Consider the following 21,961-nt stretch of genomic DNA (forward strand, 5'->3'; position numbering starts at 1 on the left):
GCTTCTTGGGTGATGCTGAGGCATTATTCATGAATATGCTTTTTTCTGGGCTTTCCTCTTTCGGGAGAAGGCAGACCCTGCCCTCGAGTAATTTAAAGAATGTAAAGGTATTGCATGCTCCTATCCTATAGAGACTTCTGGTTGCAGATTCCTTACCTTAGAATTTCCCCCAGGCGTCAGTCTGGATCTGTAGATTGTTCTTCGAGCAGTACCCTTGTGCGCCGTAATTGGAGTAGTGTTTGCCGTGATGATGTCGTGGTCGTACATAGGTGCCACCTCGGTGCAGTGACTTCAGTTCTTTTTTTTTTCGTGCCACATGCAGATCCGGAGAGAGCTATCCTACTCATTTCTGACTAAATTTGAGCTTTTTGTTGTGTTTTTTGTGACTTTTTGGTGCATCAAGGGATGTCTCCAGAGACTGGCTTCAAACTGTCTGCATCACTCAGGGTCTTGCTCGAGAGGAAGGCCTCAAGACCACTTGCGGAGTCATCACCACTCCTCCTCCAAATACTTGGGTCATTAGGGTAAGAAGATGAAGTCATTGAATAAGGCGAAGCGTTCTTCAACTTCACCCCGTTGCTCGGCCAATGCGACGCAGGTAGCGTGTCATCGCTCGAGGCCTCCGTCCATAGAGCCTACTTCTGTGTCCACTCCCTGAGTTTCTGGGAGTGACCCATCCCAACTATGAGCCTCATCTTTGGGCAGACCGCCCGCATCACCCGCCCCCACCCCTTGCATCGCCTTTGGGGCCTCGGATGGGGGTCCTTTGGGTTCCGCACTGGCGGCTTCAGTCTTGGCCTCCGAGGTCCCCACAGGGTCCGTTTTCGGATCCATATCCACCCTAGTCATACCATTGTGACCTTCCCCGGTGGCGGCTAAGATGTCGACGTTCACAGCACCAATTGGGCCCACAATCCACGTCGACCCAGTTCTCATCCCCGAAGACCGCAAGCAGTGTCAGCCAACACCGCTTCAGACTTCGATGGGGCCTACTCACACCACGTTGGATTTGGACCCTTTTTCTTATGGGTATTCATATGAAGAGGGATTGGAGGGGTCTCTGGACCCTTTAGAATACCGGTTGGATAACTCCGATTTGGACTGGGCACAGGAATTGGGCGAGCCTAGTGGTCTGAATACTTCTCCAGTCGCTTGCATGCTTTCTCCTCTTACCGTGGCTACGGCAAAGGGAGCCTCTTACTCCATTGTGATCAGTAGGATGGCTGAGGTCCTTGGCCTCAAGCTTCTCCTCTGTAAGAGTCACAACTAACCTCCTGACAGAGGTGCTTCAGCCTAGGGCTTCCACTTCAGAGCATCTCCTCCCATTTAATGAAGCCCTCACCGATGTCCAGACCCAGCAAAGGCGCTCCTGTGAATTGAACAATCGCCAACCACCATCCGCCTGCCCCGAATTTCCCTTAAATCCCTGCCCCAACATCCCACGCCTGAGAGCCTTGTCAACCAGACTTCTTCTTCTGGCGCATTCCCATCCGCTCACCCGTATCTGGAATCAAAGAGACTGGACCAGCTTAGGAAGCAGTTTTCTTCCTCCAGTCTGGCATTGCGGTCCTTAAACACCACATGCCTTTTGGGCCGTTACACCCATTAATTGTGGGATACGGTTGTGCAAGTCTTATCACGGAGGAGGCCCTGGCCATTGTCTCCCAAGCTGCTGCTGATGGGGGGGACGTGGCTAAGTTCACGATTTGTTGTAGTCTAGACACGACCAACTCAGTAGGCAGATCGGTTGTGTCATCAGTGGCCTTGAGGCCCCACGCCTAGTTGAGGAAGTCTGTTTTTTCAGGGGATGTCCAACAGACTCTTATGGACACGCTCTTTGATGGCACCTGTCTCTTTGGAGACAGGGTGGACTTGGCGCTTGAGAGGTTCAAGGAGTCACAGGCTACGGCTCCGTCCCTTGGCCCCATAGCTGCCCTTCAACCAGCGCAGTCCACCTTTCACCCCTTTCGTGGTCACGGAAGGGGCTCCCTGTGACGTCCTTTCTCTTCTGACCACTGTGCTGCGCATGCACCTCAGGCACTGTCCAGCCCGGGACTCCGAATCCCATGGGCTTGTGGGACAGGGAACCCGAGGTCTGCCCAGTCCACCCCTACCCCTGCCACAGCCTCCAAACCTTCCTAGACTGTTCCCCCATCTCGGACCAGTGGTTGGCATCACCTGCCTCACTAGGAATCCATCACAACGGACAGATGGGTTTTGCAAATAGTCTGAGGAACATCTGGTATTTCTCCTTGAGGAAGTTGCAGCTCTCTTGGCCAACGGAGCCTTAGAGAGAGTCTGTTCTCCAGAAGTAGGTTGTGGTTGCTATTCCCGCTACTTTTAGGTGCCTAAGAAGGACAGGGGCCTACTTCGTATCCTAGATCTTCGTGCCCTCAATTTCTTCCTCAAGAAGGAGAAGTTTAAAATGCTCACTCTAGCTCAAGTCTTGTGTAACTTGGTCCCAAGAGACTGGATGGTAGCGTTGGACTTACTTGCAGGACACTTACTTCCGTATACCCGAGGACACTTGCTTCCGTATACACGTCCTGCCTACCCACCAGCGATACTTTGATTCGTAATAAGACACAAGCACTTTCCATTTACCCAGCTCCCCTTCTGCCTTACCAGTGCCCCTCGGTGGTGAGCACGAAATTTATGGTGGTGGTTGTAGCTCATCTGCGCAGGTCAGGAGTTTCAGTTTTCCCCTAACTCGACAACTGACTTTTGAAGGTGGATTTGTCCCACAGAATGGTCTCCCACCTTCAGACTACAGCAAACCTTCTACATTCCCTGCGGTTCACTATAAACATGCAGAAGTCACTTCTGACTCCTTCTCAGACATTCCCTTTCATCGGAGCTGTTCTGGACACAGTGAGTTTTTAGACCTATCCTCCTGAAAAGTGAGTTCAGAATATTCAAGCTATGATTTCAATGTTTCAGCCTCTATCCTGATTTTCGGTGAGACTGACTGAGGCTGCTGGACCTCATGACCTGCTGCATCCTGTTGGTAATGCATACCAGATGACATATGCGGGCTCTTCAGTGGGACCTGAAGTTCCGGGGGGTGCAGCATCAGGAGAATTTCTCTGACATTATCCAGATATCGGTGGGAACTATGAAATACCTGCAGTGGTGGCTTTCGAATCCAGATTGGGTCAATGGCAGATCCATCTCGCTTCATTAACAGTAGTGACAGATGCATCACTTTTGGGATGGGGCGGCCACATGGGAGAGGTGGAGATCGGAGGTCTCTGGTCTCCGGCGGAGTCTGGTCTCCACATCAGTCGTTTGGAGCTCTCGCCGATCAGGATTGCATTGAAAGCATTCCTTCCCTCTCTAAAAGGGAAAGTGGTGCGAGTGTTCATGGACAACACTACCGCCATGTTGTATTGCAACAAGCAGGACAAAGTGGGGTTGTGGACTCTGTCAAGAGACTCTACGCCTCTCTGAACATGACTGGAACATCAGGGCATAACCCTGGTGGTTCAAGATCTGGCAGGCACTCTGAACGCCAGGGCAGAAAAACTCAGCCATCAATGCATAGTCGATCTGGAATGGCGTCTCCATCTGGAGGTGGCACAAAGCCTCTTTCAGCAGTGGGGAGAGCCTTGGTTAGATCTCTTCGCCTCCGCAGACAACGCGCAATGTCAGCTGTTTTACGTGTTGGAGGTTCCAAGGCAGCACCTCGGAGACGCTTTTCGTCTCGGGTGGAACTCAGGCCTCCTTTACGCCTTCCCGCAAATACCACTTCTGTCCAGAGTTCTGAAGATGATCAAGAGCGACCACGCCGAATCCTTGTGGCTCAGGACACTGCACGAAGAGTATGGTTTCCAGAGCTACTGAGCATGGCTACGGATCCTTCAATCAGACTGCCCCTTCGGGATGATCTTCTGTCGCAGCAGCAGGGGACGGTCCTCCACCCAAAGCTGTCCAATCTTCGTTTTCATGCATAGAGATTGAGCGGCAGCAGTTGACTGTTTTCAACCTTCTGCCAGAAGTCTGTGATGTTATCTTGGCACATCAAAATAGTATACACACAGTTCCAAAACACGAGAGGGTTTCTTTCAAACTAAAGGTTCTGTATTGGATGGAAATCCATTTAATTCGAATCAAAAAGCCCTCACTCACCTGCCAGTGACATGCTTCATCATAGGGCTATGGTCCTCGTCAGGCCGGCGCTGCAATGCCTGACGGGCCCCACAGGGGGGCTCTTTGCCGGAGATCTTTTGATAACAGTGAACAACCGGTCAAAAGTATTATAAGGATTGGTATAAGGGTAGTTAAAAATGCCTAGAGGTAAAAAATACTATTTATTCTGATACTAATACTTCTGACATGATTAAAAACGACATGTGGGGATATAGTAAAATAATGTCTACACTCCCCAAATGACAAAAATGTATGTAATCACTAAATCTCACAATGGGGAATAGTGTAGATAAACACAGGATCCCCTGTGTTACTCTGTATAGTAGGTCAACATGTTTCTCGCTGTTTAGTCAATAAATGATCTAGTGCGATTCGTCAGGACCTTGACACGTACCTAATCCTTTAAGCAATTAGGGACCCATAATAGGGAAATCAGAAACATAGTTCCGGGGTCTCTCAGTGCGTGTAGGTTTACCGGAGGTTGCGGTTCTCCACAGAAACCATAGTAGATTTCTCAAGCCTGATGTTTTACCCGATGAGGCCCTACCTTTAATATTTGGAGGGTTTCTGATGTTAACGATTGGGAGCCATACACACAGGACCAGGAGTTTTTCCTCCGAATCTCCCACTTATGCCCCTCCCTGTTGTTGTTGTTTGATGTTATCTTGGCAGCCACTCATCCCTCCACCAAAAAGGTATATGCCTGTGGTTGGCATAAATTTGTGGTATAGTGTTGCAACAAGTCATTTGATCCGGTTTCTTCCCCTCTCCCTGGGGTCCTCTTGTTCATTCTTTCTTTGGCCCAGCAGGGCTCAGCTTTGGGCACTCTTAAAGGTTACTTGTCGGCTGTCTCAGCCTTTCTTAGATAGCCAGACCAACCTTTCTTGTTCAAGTCTCCCATTGTCAGAATGTTCCTTAAGGGACTCACCCATTTGTTTCCTCCAACCCCGTTAATTATGCCCCATGGGGACTTGAACCTGGTCCTGACTTACCTTATGTGTGCCCCTTTTGAGCGGTTACAAAATTGCTCCTCCTTGCGGCTGCTCTCAATCAAAACTGCTTTTCTGATTGCATCACCTCTGTTTGCAGAATGAGTGAGCTTCAAGCTGTCTTCCAAGTGCCCATTTTTGTCTGTTCTCCTTCACAAAGTGTTGCTTTCTACAAGGGCCTCCTTCCTTCCTAAGGTTGTTACACCTTTTCACGTAGTCCAGTCCATCACTTTGCCTACTTTTTACGCATCCCTGCATCCTTCTCATGAAGAGGAGAGACTCCATTGTCTGGATCCAAAAAGATCATTGGCGTTCTACCTCAGTCGTACTGAAGATTTCCGGGTGGACAATCAACTCTTAGTTGGATATGTGGGTGAGAAAGGGAAGGCATTGCAAAAGCGTACCATCTCACGATGGGTTCTGCTTTGCATCAAAATGTGCTACGCTTTGGCAACGAAGCAGCTCCCTGAAGGCTTGTGTGCTCACTGCACCAGGGCAACTGCTGCTTCCACAGCATTAGGTTGCAGAGTTCCTGTCCTGGACATCTGCCAAGAAGCATCGTGAACAACCCTGTACACATTCACAAAACATTACTGCCTGGAAAGTCAGGTCTGCAGCGACAGCTACTTTGGTCTTTCGGTCCTGCAGGACTTTTTAGTATGATCTTGGTTCACAGCCCTTCTCTGGGGATGGTATTGCTTGGGTATCTATTCTAAGAAAAGAAATCTGCAACTAGAAGCCTCTATTCAATGAACAAGTTATTTACCTTTGGTAACAATTTATCTGGTAGAGACGTATTCTGGTTTCAGATTCCTAACCAGCCCCACCCCAACTGATTTCTAGGGACAGGGAGTTCCTTTTCAGGCCTTAGCTTTGGCATACCATTTTCATTGTTCTTCATGGCTCCTCGCTCTGGTTTGGAAAGTTGTGAAAAGAAACTGATGTCACCATGCCGGGGTGGCACCTATGTATGACACAGATGTCATCACGGCAACCACAACACCAACGACTGACGATGTGCAAGGGTACTGATCAAATAAAAATCTCCAGATCCAGTCTGATGCCTGGGGGAAATTCTTACGTAAGTAATCTGCAACTAGAATGTCTCTACCAGATAAATCGTTAGACTAGGGGTCTGACAGACAGCATCTACATCATCACAGTTAACAAACCTCCCAGTCCCCAGCCCCTTCTGAAACAGCCTCCATATCACTATAGATTCTTATTATTGGCACACGACCATCCTATGTCAGACAGGGTTACTCGTTTTCTCCGCGGTTGGCAAGCCATAGTATCCCAAAGGTGAGTCCTGCAGAATGTCATACAGGGCTACCCCACCATTCTTTTCTGCTCACCACGCTCCTCTGCCTACAATAGAGTGGCTTTCAGAAGACCATTGGTCCATGTTGCGGCAGGAAGTTCTGGCTCTTTTGAGAGGATCCTGACCTCAGAGAACCAAACTGGGCAGATGCCTTTGTCCTCTTTCAGATCTTTGACCTCTCAATTTGTTCCTGCAAAAGGAGAAATTCAAGATTCTTCCAGCATTCTGCCTCGACTAGAGCATGAGACTCCTGTATACCTTTCTGCCTCTATCCTTCCTGCCCCCAGTTCTGAAGGTCAAGCTTGACCTGACCAAAGACATCCTAGAGGCTCCGTATTGGGGGAGAAGACTGGTGTTACTTCCAACATCAAGGCATGAGTATCTGTCTTTTGATTAGGCTGCACACTTCAGGAAGATCTTCTGCTGCAGCAAGGGGGCAGGGTCTTGCACCCGGCCCTACTGAGTTATCTCTTCAATAGGTGGAGATTGAGCAGCATCAGTTGACTGCATTCAGTTTATCATCCAAAGTAGTGGATGCCATCCTATCAGCCAGACAGTCTTCTAAAAAAAAAAAATCTGTTTACCTGGGCGTTTGGACAGATTTGTGGCTTGGTGTGGCACTGGTAATACAGACCACCTAAAGGCTAAGCTGTTGTATGTGTTACTGTTAGTTCTGTCTTCAGCCCAGCATTTGTCTGCCCTTTTGGTCTTATTGCATTTACCTGACGGTAGGAAAGTGCCACTGTTGGCATGGTTATCCAACCACTTTTTGCCTAATGTTTATGCCAGCATTGATTGAAAGTGTGCTCGGATCCTGCGAACCAGGCCCCAGCAACCAGTGTTCTGTACCTTTGTTTTCACAATTTGCACAGCCATGGCACACAGTTAAGTCCTTGTAAAAGGTACCAAGGGCCCTGTGGGGGTCCTTAAGGGCTGCAGCATGTATTATGCCACCCTGGGGTGACCCCTTACCAAGCACCTGCACACTTCTCCTGCGGCTTGTCTGTGCTGGTGGGGAGAAAAAGGCAAAGGCGACATGGCACCCCCCTCAGGGGGCCAGCCCCACAAACTACTGCCCGTGGCATAGGTAAGTCACCCCTCCAGAAGGCCTCACAGCCTTAAGGCAGGGGGCAATGTACGACAGGTGAGGGCATAGCTGCATGAGCAATATGCCCCTACAGTGTCTAAGTCCATTCGTAGACATTGTAAGTGCAGTGTAGCCATATTGAGTATATGGTCTGGGAGTTTGTCATAACAAACTCCACAGCTTCATAATGGCTTCACTGAATACTGGGAAGTTTGGTATCAAACATCTCAGCACAATAAACCCACACTGATGCCAGTGTGGGATTCATTGAAAAATGCACCCAGAGAGCATCTTAGAGATATCCCTTGTATTTTAGCCATACTGTTGGTGCGGGACTGACTGGTCTGTGCCAGCCTGCAACTTCCAGATGAGTTTCTGACCACATGGGGTGAGAGCATTTGTGCTCTCTGTGGCCAGAAACAAAACCTTTCCTGGGTGGAGGTGCCTCGTCTGAAAGGGAGTGGACACAAGAAGGGTGTAGCTTCCCCTCAGGGACAGTAGACATTGGCTACTGCCTCTGACCCCTCTAACGCCCCTGAATCCAGGATTTAAGGGCTCCCCTGAGCCCCAAGTCGTCAGATTCCTGGTGACCTGACAAGAAAGGACTGCTTAGTTGAACCCCCTAGCAGAGAAGAAAGGAAGACGACAGCTGACTTGGCCCCAGCCCTATCGGCCTGTCTCCTGCTTCACCCCTGACCGCGAAAGCTCCAGATGAAGATATCCGATGCCTAAAAGACCACTGTACATGCAGCTCCCAGGCCTTGGAGAACCCGAGCTCCGGTGCAGTTACGTTCTGGAGACGGCCCTCCTCCCTGTCCAGTCTGTGGTTTGTCCGAGACGACCCCTGGACCTCACCTGAATCCTCTTAGTTACCCCTGTGGTTCCCTTGTAAAGAATCATTGGAAACCCGACGTCTTGTTTGCACCCTGCACCTGGCCGCCCCAGTGCCACTGAGAGTGTGTGTTTGGTGCCTACGTGTGGCTCCCCCAGTACTCCTCTAAACTCCCCAAGTCTGCCCTCCGAAGACACAGGTAGTTACCTGCAGGCAGGCCTGATTCCGAGTGCCCTAAGTCTCAATAGGAGTCCATGTTAACTTTGTCTTAACTTTGCCCTCTGCACCTGGCCGGCCCCGTTTTGCTGTTTGTGAGTGTTTGGGGTGAACTTGAGTCGGGTACTTACCTGTAAATCGTATTAACTTTTCTTCCTCCCAAGAACTGTTTCTGAAAATTGCACTGTCAACTTTTAAATCAAATAATTGCCAATATTTCAATAACCGCATAACTTATCCATTTCAAACAAAGTGCTGTTGATATATGTGTGAAGTAGGAATGTATTGAAGTGCTTGCCTGCAACTTGAATCTTGTAGTTCAAGAAATAAATTAAGAAAATATATTTTTGCTATATAAAAACCATTGGTCTGGAGTTATGTAATTGAGTGTGTGCTTCTTCTGTTGTCTGTGTGTGTACAACAAATGCTTTGCACTAACCTGTGATAAGCCTAACTGCTCGACCACACTACCACAAAAGAGAGCATTAGTATTACCTACTTTGGCCTCTGTTAAGCCTCTGGGAAACACCTGGATTCTGTGCACACTATATCTGATTTTGATATAGCATATACAGAGCCAGCTTCCTACATCCAACTGCCCTTGTTCAAATCACTTGTTGTGATGCGTTTTCTTGAAGGTTTGGTCCATGTGTTTCCTCCTAATCCTTATGTCACAGTGTGACCTTAATTTGGTTGGGAATTTCCTTCTGCTCATTTTTCCTGTTCCCTATGTCTCCTGAACCAGACAATTGTCTTTCTCATCAAGATACCCTCAACTCGTTTGTGAGCGAGCTTCAACTTCTGTCATTTCTACCTCCGTACACAACCTTCTTTCGGGACACACTGGTGCTTAGGACTAGTGTGTCTTCTCCCAAAACAGTTGTGACTTCCTTTCATATAAGGAATTCCATTGCACTTCCGACTTTTTGTCCTGCCTTGTAGGAAAGTACCATCTTGCCTGGCATGTTACCCCCATTTACACTGTATGTATGTTTGTTTTAGCCCCTGTGTCACTGGGATCCTGCCAGGCAGGACCCCAGTGCTCATAGTATGTGCCCTGTATGTGTTCGCTGTGTGGTGCCTAACTGTATCACTGAGGCTCTGCTAACCAGAACCTCAGTGCTTATGCTCTCTCTGCTTTCTAAATTTGTCACTGCAGGCTAGTGACTAAATTTACCAATTCTCATTGGCACATTGGTACACCCATATAATTCCCTTGTATAGGGTACTAAGATACCCAGGGTATTGGGGTTCCAGGAGATCCCTATGGGCTGCAGCATTTCTTTTGCCACCCATAGGGAGCTCAGACAATTCTTACACAGGCCTGCCACTGCATCCTGAGTGAAATAACGTCCAGAATTTGTCCATTCTGGTATTGGGGGGACAATTCCATGATCCCCTGGGTCTCTAGCACAGAACCCGGGTACTGCCAAACTGCCTTTTCGGGGTTTCCACTGCAGCTGCTGCTGCCAACCCCTCAGACAGGATTATGCCCTCCTGGGGTCTGGGCAGCCCCAGCACAGGAAGGCAGAACAAAGGATTTCCTCTGAGAGAGGGTGTTACACCCTCTCCCTTTGGAAATAGGTGTGAAGGGCTGGGAAGCGGTAGCCTCCCCAGCCTCTGGAAATGCTTTGATGGGCACAGATGGTGCCCATCTCTGGATAAGCCAGTCTACACCGGTTCAGGGATCCCCCAGCCCTGCTCTGGCGCAAAACTGGACAAAGGAAATGGGAGTGACCAGAGCTCCTCCAGTGTGTCCCAGACCTCTGCCATCTTGGATTCAGAGGTGTTGGGGGCACACTGGACTGCTCTGAGTGGCCAGTGCCAGCAGGTGACACCAGAGACCCCCTCTGATAGGCTCTTACCTCTCTTGGTAGCCAATCCTCCTTTTCTGGCTATTTAGGGTCTCTCCTCTGGGGTATTCTTCAGATAACAAATGCAAGAGCGCACCAGAGTTCCTCTGCACTTCCTCTTCGACTTCTGCCAAGGATCGACGGCTGACTGCACCAGGACGCCTGCAAAACCGCAACAAAGTAGCAAGACTACTACCAGCAACATTGTAGCGCCTCATCCTGCCTGCTTTCTCGACTGTTTCCTGGTGGTGCATGCTCTGAGGGCTGTCTGCCTTCACCCTGCACTGGAAGCCAAGAAGTAATCTCCTGTGGGTCGACGGAATCTTCCCCTGCTAACGCAGGCACCAAAAGACTGCATCGCTGGTCCTCTGGGTCCCCTCTCATCCTGACGAGCGTGGTCCCTGGAACACAGGAGCTATTTCCAAGTGACCCCCACAGTCCAGTGATCCTTCAGCCCACGTTTGGTGGAGGTAAGTTCTTGCCTCCCCACGCTAGACTGCAAACCTGTGTACTGCGTGATTTGCAGCTGCTCCGGCTTCTGTGCACTTCTCCAAGGATTCCTTTGTGCACAGCCTAGCCTGGGTCCCCAGCACTCCGCCCTGCAGTGCTCAACCCTCTGAGTTGGACTCCGATGTCGTGGGACCCTCCTTTTGTGACTCCGGTTACACCAATCTTCTAAGTGCCTGCTCCGGTACTTCTGCGGGTGCTGCCTGCTTCTGCGGGGCTCTCTGAGTCGCTGAGTGCCCCCTCTGTCTCCTCTTCCAAAGGGCGACATTCTGGCCTTTCCTGGTCCCCAGCAGCACCCAAAAACCTCTTTGGCAACCCTTGCAGCTATCAAGGCTTGTTTGCGGTATTTCTGCGTGGAAACACTTCTGCAACCTCCAGCACGCCGTGGGACATCTTCCATCCAAAGTTCCTAGATCTCTTCGTTGTTGCAGAATCCTAAGCTTCTTCCATCCGGAGGCAGCCTTCTTGCACCTTCATCTGGGGTTTCCTGGGCTCCTGCCCCCCCTGGACACTATTGCGACTCTTGGACTTGGTCCCCTTGCCTTGCAGGTCCTCAGGTCCAGGAATCCGTCTTCAGTGCTTTGCTGGTGTTTGTGGTTCTTGCAGAATCCCCCTATCACGACTATTGTGTCCTTTTGGGGTAGTAGGGGTACTTTACTCCTACTTTTCAGGCTCATGGGGTGGGGTATCTTGGACACCCTGTCTGTTTTCTTACAGTCCCAGCGACCCTCTACTAGCTCCCATAGGTCTGGGGTCCATTCATGATTCGCATTCCACTTTTGGAGTATATGGTTTGTGTTGCCCCTAGACCTAGGTTCACCTATTGCATCCTATTGTAATTCTACACTGTTTGCATTACTTTTCTTACTGTTGCTTACCTATTTTGGGTTTGTGTACATATGACTTGTGTATATTACTTACCTTCTAACTGAGGGTACTCACTGGGATACTTTTGGCATATTTCATAAAAATAAAGTACCTTTATTTTTAGTAACTGAGTATTGTGTTTTCTTATGATATTGTGCTATATGAAATGAGTGGTATAGTAGGAGCTTTGCATGTCTCCTAGTTCAGCCTAAGCTGCTTTGCCATAGCTACCTTCTATCAGCCTAAGCTGCTAGAAACACCTCTATTCTACTAATAAGCGATAACTGGACCTGGCACAGGGTGTTAGTACCACAAGGTACCCAGTATAAGCCAGGCAAGCCTCCTACATGCCTCACCCCTCAAAAGAGAAGGAGAGATTCCATTGTTTGCATCTCAAAGGAGGCTGGCTCTGTTTCTACAATGGTATTAGCAAGCCAAAGATCAACGGTGGAGACAGTCAGCTCATTGTGGGGTTCTTCAGGGTGAAGAAAGAGAATGGGGTGCAGAAACTGACTTTGTCCAGGTAGATAGTTCACTACATTGAGATCTGCCATGCGATGGCCAAGAAACAGCCTCCAGAATGGTTGAGGGCCCGTTCCACAAGGGCCAAGGACTCTACCACTTCCTCAGCATGTGGAGTACCTGTCCTGAATATTAGGCTGCAACATGTGGGCATCAGTGTACACATTCACAAGCACTACTGCCTTGAGTGCCAGGACTGATGAAAAAGGCATTTTGGTAATTCTGTACTAGAGGACTTTATAGTCTGAGTCATTCAACAGACCTGGGGATGTACTGCTTTGATATCTATTCCAAAGTTGAGGAAACAACAGAAGTGTCCTTCAGAAGTTACTTGATTTGGGCAACATTTTACGGTACTCTGTCTAACCACAGATTCCTCCCCTTGTCAGCTGCCTCTCTGATCTGTTGAATGGACCCTTTTTCCATCTAAGCAAGTCGCAAGAGAGAGATCTGCACACTGTCATGAAAGGTTACATTTTAGCCTCTGCATCTGAGGGTATGGACGATGCCAAGAAAGAATCTTGTGTCGGTGCCCTTGTATGGACCCCAGTTTTTTGACTGACTTTTTTTCTCACCTTTTGGTCTAGTCCTTTTTTGAGATTTTATCGATGAGACTCACCTTGAGGCTGTTGGGCCTCCTGGTGTCCTGCATCCTTCTTGTAACAGATTCTCATGGCATATGAGGGCTCTGCAGTAGGACTTGAAGTTCCAATGGGCACAGCAACAGGGGAATCTCTCCAACCTATGCCAGATCTTGCCGGGAACCGCAAAAGACCTGCAGTGGTGTCTGTAGAACCACAATTGCATTAGCGGCAGACCCCTCTTCTTTCCACACCCAAAGCTGACAGTAGTTACACTTACGCCACTCCTGAGCTGGGGTGGCCATCTGGGAGAGGTGGAGATCAGAGTGCTATGGTCTCCAGCAGGGTCTGGGCTTCAACCTGCTGGAGCTCTAGGTAAATCCGGTTGGCATTGAAAGCCTTTATTCCTTCCATCAGGGGAAGGCTAGTGAAAGTGTTCATGGCCAACACCACCACCATGTGGTACTGCAACAATAAGGGCAGGGGGTGTCCTGGAACCTTTGTCAAGAAGCCCTGTGCCTCTGGACATGGCTGGCACGTCAGGACATTTCTGTGGTCGCTCAACTCCGAGTGGGCTCTCCAAATGCCAGGCAGGGAAACTCATCCATTGATGACTAGCGGATCACAAATGACATCTCTACCCAAAGGTGGTGCATGGTCTTTTTCAAGAGTGAGGAGAGACTTGGATAAGTGTGTTCACCACCCCCGCTAACGTGCAATATCAACAGTTTTGCAAGATGGAATTTCCAGGGCAGATTTCACTCTTAGGTGCTTTTCATCTCGAGTGGAACTCTGGCCTCTTTTATGCTTTCTACTGATACCACTCCTGCCCAGAGTTCTCAAGACGATCAGGAAAGGCCAGGTCCAAATCATTCTTGTGACTCCGGATTGGGCATGCAGAGTTTGGGATCTCAAGCTTCTGAGCATGAGCATCAGTCCTCAAGCTGCCACTTCAGGAGGTTCTTCCGTCTCAGCAGCAGGAGAGGGTTCTGCTCCTGAACCTGCCCACCCTCTGCCTTCATGTGTTTAAATTGAGCAGCGACAGTTGACATTTTTAGACCTTCCTCCTGCAGTCTGTGACTTTATTCTGGTAGCCAGGTGTCCCTCTACCAAGATGGTGCACCCCTGCCATTGAAATAAATTTGTGGCTTGATGTGCATCCAGAAACATTGACACCCCCCACCCCCCTTTCTGCACCTTTATTCTAGGTTTTGCTATTGGTTTTGTCTTTGGCCCAGTAGGACTCTGCTCTGGGCACTGCTCTAGGCACTGTTAAAGATCTTCTGACTGCCATTTCGGCACTTTTGCGGTTGCTGGACCAGCCTGCTTTGTTCCGGTCACCCGTTGTGACTAGGTTCCTGAAAGCACTTTAGAACATTTTTACCACAGCCCATTCATTATGCCTGAGTGGGATCTTAGCCTGGCCCTTACCTTCCGCATGTGTGTTCCCTTTGAGCCGTCACACAAATGCCCACTTCATTTGCTAACTATAAAAACAGCTTTTCCAGTGGACCTGCATGGACCAGAAGGGTCTGCAAGCTACAGGCTTTCTCCGTACAACTGCTTTATAACACCTTTTTCCAAGACAGACTGGTTTTGAGGACCTGTATCTTCTTCGTTCGGGAGGTTGTGTGACCCTTTCATCTAGGACCAACCATTACCTTGCCTACTTTCTTTGCTCTGCCTAACCTTTCTATAGAAGATGAGAGACTCAAAAGTCTGCAACCAGAAAACGTGTTTAACCTGTACACAGACCCATCTTGGGGAAGGTATTGCGTGGGTATCTCTTCTAAGGTAAGGAATCTGCGGCCAGAAGTCTCTATCAGATGAACGGGCTACTTACCTTCACTAAAGCCTTATCTGGTAAAGACACTTTCTAGCTTGAGATTCCTTTCCGATCCTCTCTGTTTTACAAACGAAGAGCCTGATTTATATTTAGATGGCAGCCCTCCATTTTACCATGGGAAAGGAGTAAATTACTCTGTCCTCATTATGGAGAGGCTGCCCACCTAATTTATAAATGACCACCATGCAGGTAGTCATTTATAAGGGCGTTGGCAGAAACCGCCAATGCCTTCCCTGTCAGTATATTTTAATGTTTGCTACAGGGCTGCATTGGAAGGACACAGCCCTATAGCAAACCGTATTTTTTTCTTATCAGACAGAAAATTCTGAATCAGGATTTTATTTTTTTAATGAAAAAAAAATAATGCTCCCCACTCCATGGCAGGCTTCTCCCATAGCGATGGGAGCATTAGAATTTGTTTTACTGTTCCTTACAATCAGGTTTTACCTGGCGGTAAGAAACAGTGAAAATTGACTACATGTTCCACCCATCTAAATCAGTTGGGCAGACAGGTAGCCATTTCTCTGATGGACGTGGGGGGGGTCAGGCCATTGGAGGAGTTTGGCCAGATCAGAGAAAGGGTAGTCACTGCTGTGGTCAAACTTAAGGTCCACCCGCAATTAAATTTGGCGGGCAGATCACTGTAGTGGTGGGGAGGGAACTCTATCGCCATTGCAACAGAGTACCCTCTTCGCCAGTATATAAATCAATCCCTTAGTCATTGGGATTACCCTTCTGAGGGCCTTAGTAATGCACACCAATATGTGAGCATTCTTCATGGCTCCAGTTCACAGAAGGACCTCAGAGAACATGTACAATTGTTGTGTGTGCTGAGGTTAAAACTCAGGGCAGCAATGCTTGCTTTACTTAGCCATGAAAGGACGCCGCAATGGATTCTTCTGTCTTTTTCCAATTTCTTAAGGGCAGTGAAAACAATTTTCAGAAGTCTCACTTGGGCCTATAGCTGTGTCTCTTTTCTGCTCTCAGCTTCAGCTGCTTCACACTTAACCTTCTCATAACCAAAACTGCAGCAGATTCTGTGACAGGCTTCACCCTTCCCCTCAGTCATAATCATTGTCTCACAGAGGTCCATTCTGGGTTCTTCCCAATGAGGGCTTTGTTATAGAGGGCCATAATTCCTGTGATTCTGTAACCCTAGTACCAGACTTGTCTGCAATTATAAGGTACTGCAGACCTCTTTCCCTTAGAAACGTAAACTTTTGAAAGCAGCAGTAATCTCTAGGGGACTGTGGAGAATGCAGAATTAGCTCTGGAGTAGAACCCAGTACTACTAATTTGCCTTGTAATTCTTTGTTCTTCAGATGTTTCTCAAGGTACAGGCCAGAATCCCCATTAATTTTGCATCTCTGTTGCTAAAACGCTCCTGATACTGTTAACTCTGGGTTTCAGAATCTCAGGAGAAGGCACCATCCTTTGCCCCCACCAAAAATTCAGTGCCAAAATGTAAGTCCATGTACTAGCATTTGTGGGGTTCATTCAGGCTGACACGGCACAGTCAACAAACCTATTTACTGAATGGATAAGTCATAGAGCTTTTTTTAAAATTTCTTTATTACATTTTTGCATAATGCATCCAGCTGTGAAATATAATTTTTCTGTAATCAGCAATTACCTAATTAATGATTACACATCAGTGTTATTCCTGTAGGCTAAAGTATTTTTTTATAAAACATAGTAACTTTCTATGATGTACATAACTAGGTTAGTTGAAGGTGTCAGTCCACGTCACGTGCATAATAATTTGTACAATTACTTTTCTCTGGGCCCTGTACAGGTTTAATTATGAATGCTATGTTGTCATTGTAATACGTTTATCTTCCAGTCACTTAGTTATATGGGGACAACGTCTCTTGCATAACTTAGCATGAATACTACAGTTTAATAATGAAGAGATATGTTGGAAATGTCCAAAGACTACCCCTGATGGCAGATTCAACGACTTTAAAATGTCCCCATGCTCCAGACTGGATCCAGAATTTTTTTCAGCAGTGCTCCTGGGTGCTTTCTTGCGTCTCCCCATTGGCTTATCTCCACCCCAGATGTGATGGAGAGAAGCCACATATTGTTGTTCTGCTCACCAACGTCAGTTCTTTTCTTTCCATGCTTTCGAATTCAAATCTGGAGCTCCGCTTCCTCTTTTCTTGGTCACTGAACAACTTTTTTATTACAAAGCAGGTGTACAAGGGAATTTTATCCCCGCACAAAAATACAGACTTTAAACTGTGCAGTGACTGCGAGAAACAGATGATGGTAAACAACCACTCTAACTGTGCTTTTGGTGTTTGAGCTCAGGGCACAACTTCAAGTTGTATTATGATTGTGCCTCAAGGACCCGAAGGAGATCTGGGACTGTGAGGCGAACCTGTACGGCATCCAGCATCAGAAGAATTCACAGACCTTGCAAAAGTCCTACTCCCACTATAAGTTGAGGATGTGGACTCTCTGCCGCTCTTAAGGCCAAACCCAAAACAGATCCTCTTTGCTGTCTAAATAATTAGATAAGTCAAAGAGGAAACACAAGAAAGCGTTGGGAGTCAGCCCCATCCCACTGCTCTTTATCCAAAGAGAAGTCGCAAGGCGGTCAAGGTGCCAGTCAGTATTATCCAGAAGGAGATCCGGTGCTGATGCTGTTGTCTAACCCCAAACCGGACCCATCTCATCCTTGAGTCTAGTTGCGCTATGAATCCACTCCTGCGCTCTGCCATTGCTTTCTGACCCACCACATCTTCCTCCCACTTTAGAGCTGCTCCCAGAGGAACACTTTCATCTTGCTGCAAGAGGTGCAAAGTTTATCTTCAAAGAGGCATTAAGAGGTCTCCAGCCTCCAAGACGGGGACTGGTTCGGCCTCAAGCTATTTCCTAGTGCATAAGAAGTATGAAAGACTTCACCCTATTTAGGATCGTCACCCTCTGAATGGCTGCGTCCAGAAGGACAGACTCAGATGCTCATGCTTGCCCAGGTTCTGTCTGTCCTGGATCTGAGTGACTGGATGATGATCTGTGAATGCTGGCTTGCCACAGCAGTCGGGGACCACGTCCAGACAAGCTCTTGACATCATTGGGGTTCTCGATCAATGTGCCGAAGTTGCACCTGAATCCTTGTCAGAGGCTTCCCTTCTTAGGATCTGTCATGGATACTGCTCAGTTCAGGGTTTTCCCTTCTTCACACAGAGTCAGGCTTTGCTCCTGATGTTTCAGCCTCAGTCCTGGGTCTCTGTCAGAGCCGTTTTGAGGCTTCTTGGCCTGTTAGCCTCCTGCGTCCTGACTGTCGACTTTGCCAGGTGGCATATGGAGGCCCTGCTGTAAAATTTGAAGTTCCACTTGGCCCAGCACCAGAGAAACCCATCAGATTCTATCCAGATTTCAGAGCAGACTGCAAGAGTTGTGCAGGTGTGGCTGCTTAAATGCATTTGGACCAGTGCCGGACCCCTCTCCATGCCCCACCCAGAGCTGATGGTGGTAACAGATTCTTCACTGCTGGGTTGGAGAGGTCGCCTGGGAGAGGTGATGATCTGAGGACTCAGATCTCCAAAAGAAACCCTGCTCTATATCAGTGTATTTACGTTGTGGCCCATTCACCTGGTTTTGAAGGTATTCCTGCCATTCACCAGAGGGAGGCATGTGCAGGTTTCCAAGGACAACATCACTGTCCTGTGGTACTGCAACAAGCAGAGCGGATTGGTGTCCTGTGCCAGGAGGCTTTGCACCTATGGAGTTGGCAGGGGCATCAGCGGTATCTCTCTGATCGTCAGCCACCTGGCTGGATCATTAAACACCAGGTCGGACAAGCTCAGCCGACAGTGCCTGGTGGATCATGAATTGGGGTTGCACCCAGAGAGGGTGCAGGGCATTTTCTGACATTAAGTAGAACCCTGGCCCGATCTTTTCGCCAACATCAAGAACGAGTAATATGAAAACATTTGGTCATTGGAGTTCCCTAGAAAGACCTCTTTCTCTCTCTCTTGCTCTCACTCTCTCTCTCGCTCTCTCTTATATATATTCCGGCTAATGTGGAGCACTGGACTCCTGTACATCTTTCTGTCCCTTCCTTTCCTGACCCGAAATCTGAAGATCAAGACCAATCCAACCCAAGTTACCCTCCTCTATCTGAGCATGAGCAATCTTTCCTCCGACCAGGCTACCCTTTGGGAGGATCTTCTGCCATTGTCAGCATTACAGGGTACAACAAATGAACCTGTGAAATTAACATCTCTATTCGCAGGGATTGTGAAGCAGCATTTGATCTACCTCCTGAGTTTGAGAATATCATCCTTGTTGCCAGTCATCCCTCTACATAATCCATTTACAGTAGGCACTGGGGCAATATGGTGACCTGGTGTGGAGTCTGTAACACAGACACCTTACAAGCTAAGTTGTCAGTTTAAAAAAAAAATTGTTTTGTTGTTGGTCCAGTAAGGATTTGTGGTGGCACTATTAGAGGTTTTGTTTACCCTCTCAGCCTTTTTTTAACGTTTGCTGGACCAACCATCCTCGTTCAGATCACCCATTTTGATGCGTTCCTTAAAGGTTTAATACATGTGTTCCCTCCCAACCCGTTTGTGATACCACAGTGGGGCTTTAATTTGGTCTTGACATTTCTCATGTGCGCTCCCTTTGAACCTGTGTACACCTGCTCTTAGCATCTTTTGATTCTAAAGACAGCCTTCCTTCTTCCTGTGAGGTCAGCTCACTGCGTAAGTAAACGATCCATACTCTGTTATTTTCTAGACAAGGTGGTGCTGAGTTTTCAGGCAGTCTTCTTGCCAAAAATCACGACTCTTTTTCACGTTGGGCAATCCACCACTCTCCCAGTGTCATTGGTCCCACCTCTGCCCTCGAAAGAGGAGAGACTCCATCAGCTCAAACCTAAAAGAGATTTAGGCTTTTACATCAATCTCACAATATTGAGGTGAATAATACTCTGCATTAAGATCTGCTACGCACTGACCAAGAAGTAGCCTCCAGATGGACAGAGTGCACACTCTTCTTAGGCCAAGGCTGCCACCACTGCCTTGGCCCATGGGCATTGGTGCACACATTAGCCAATCGCTATTGCCTTGACAGGTTTTGACCATAAGGTCATTTTGCCCTTTCAGTACCGTAGTACTGTTAAGTTGGAGCAACTTCACAAGCCCTCCGGTTCCGGGAGGTACTGCTTTGGTATCCATTCTTATGGTGAGGAATCTGCTGTTAGAAGTATCCATCAGAAGATCTAAAGACTGGTACCACAATTTTTTTGTGCTGAGCATCTGAGGGCCCAGAAAAGGTCGAACAAGAACTGATGTCAACGAAATGTGACAGCGCTTGTGTGTGGCTCTGCTCTGTCACTTCGGTGGTAGAATTAATGCGGAGCAGCCCAGTGCCACCTAGAGGGATGCTGGAGCACTGCAAAAAAAAATCCCGGATCCAGTGGAGCGCCTGGGCAAATTATTAAAGTGAGAAAGCCAAGGTTAAATAGAATATTCACTAGAAAGCTTTTTACAGAAGATACGTAATTTGTTCATTACACATTGTGAAGCAACAGATTTTGTTTCTAAAGTTATATTTATTGATTACTATCATGTACAGAAAGTCCCATTTCAGGAAGTGGGGGAGGCGGGCTCTGTCGTCGTTGCTATGTCGTAGATCTTTCGAGATAGTATCACAACTGTTCACAGCTGTTCTGTTTACTTTGTGTGGTCATGACCTGAATTTCATCCATTTAATTATTTTGTTTCTTCTGCTGCTTGAATTATGGGTAGGACTTGATATCCAATTTGTGTAAATGTACTCTTTATTTGATTAATCTCAATGCAGGACCATAACATAACAGCCAAATTAGCATGTGATTGGTCACAGTGCTTTAACTTATACCTCCTCTTTCATTCTATTCCTAAGGTCTATCCCTTTGACTATTTTCTGCACTCTTCATGGGCCCTTTGACAATAAAATGCCTGTCCAAATAAAGTATTTGTTCTGCTGTGTCTGTTACAGTGCAATAACCCTATGACGAAGGAGCCCAAGCTGCAGGCGGCCGTACGCATTGTCCCAGAATGGCAGGACTATGATAAGGAGATCAAACAAGTGTACAGCCAGTTCCTGGAGGAGAAGGAAAACCGAAGCAGTCCTACATTCAGTCAGTTGAAGCCGCCTGTTATAGGAGGTAATTTAGATTCAGGCCTATAACTTCTCACTTAAGGACTTAGTATTTTTACATTTCACAACAACCTAACATTTGTTGATTGTTTTTCTGGTCACCAGTTTGCTCTAGAGTGGCTGTTGTTTTGAATGTTTCATCCTTTCTTTCATGTGGATAGTTAATGGTCATTACCCAGAGGATCTCAGACAGGCTACTCTTTATGCCCTCTGGCCAACTCATAGCTTTCAGTGGTGGGGCATAAGCAACAAGCACCCTTGGTGATGTGAATGCAGGAGGAGGTTCCCCACCAATAAATTTTTGAAAACCTGTGACGAAATTGAGCATTTTACAGTATACTCTTTTCAAGCACATTGACGTAAAAATCCACAGGATTTACAGGAAACTCTGCAAGATACTGTGTCAGAGAAAACTGATCCTTTTTAGTGTTTGAAACAAGTGTGTTGGTGGATTCAACCCACAAGAAAGCCAAACATAGTAAAAAAAAAAAAAAAAATGTATGTAAACCAGTGGGTATTTACGTCAACTTTTGTTGCATTTTGCCATCCCCCTTCTTTTGTTTTCTCACTCAGCCCCTACCAAGTGGCATAATAGTCCTATATGACTGAAAAACCTCTTGGAGGAACAAGTTTGAAGATAAGCTAACAGAGCTTATTAAGTTGACACTGTGTTGGCCCTCAGGTTAGTCTGATACCAGAGTCTCATCCCATGGATGTAACACTCAGGTTTCAGACACCTTACAAGCTCAGAATACAAACGTATTCATAAGATTACACCAAATGTACAGGCTCAGGCCTTGGCAAGCAACATTTGTCATAAAAGGATTTATTAATGTGGATGATGCAGTACTTTCACATCAGTAATAAAGTAAAAGCCATCCATAACAGCAAGTTCATATGTTACAAATTCAGTAACTGTACAAATTAGCATTTAACGTTAAATACGTTATTAAAATGGACTTAGGGGCACTCCTTCCATCAGGTGAGATAAGGCAGCCGCCTTCACAATATTGGTAAGACATGACTGGTTTTATT

The 21,961-nt window shown here is 47.4% G+C and overlaps 1 protein-coding gene across 3 annotated transcripts in view; it reads left to right on the forward strand.

Moving 5' to 3' along the window:
- Positions 1-21,961, forward strand: part of UGGT1 (UDP-glucose glycoprotein glucosyltransferase 1) — a 1,185,714-nt gene that overhangs the window by 1,114,063 nt on the left and 49,690 nt on the right. For all 3 annotated transcript variants that reach the window (XM_069213734.1, XM_069213736.1, XM_069213735.1), the window contains one exon: positions 20,765-20,933. In XM_069213734.1, coding sequence (XP_069069835.1) covers positions 20,765-20,933 — 169 coding nt within the window. The remainder of the gene's footprint in view (positions 1-20,764; positions 20,934-21,961) is intronic.

The sequence above is a fragment of the Pleurodeles waltl genome, chromosome 11 (assembly GCF_031143425.1).
Source record: "Pleurodeles waltl isolate 20211129_DDA chromosome 11, aPleWal1.hap1.20221129, whole genome shotgun sequence".
In the NCBI taxonomy this organism is placed as follows: domain Eukaryota; kingdom Metazoa; phylum Chordata; class Amphibia; order Caudata; family Salamandridae; genus Pleurodeles; species Pleurodeles waltl.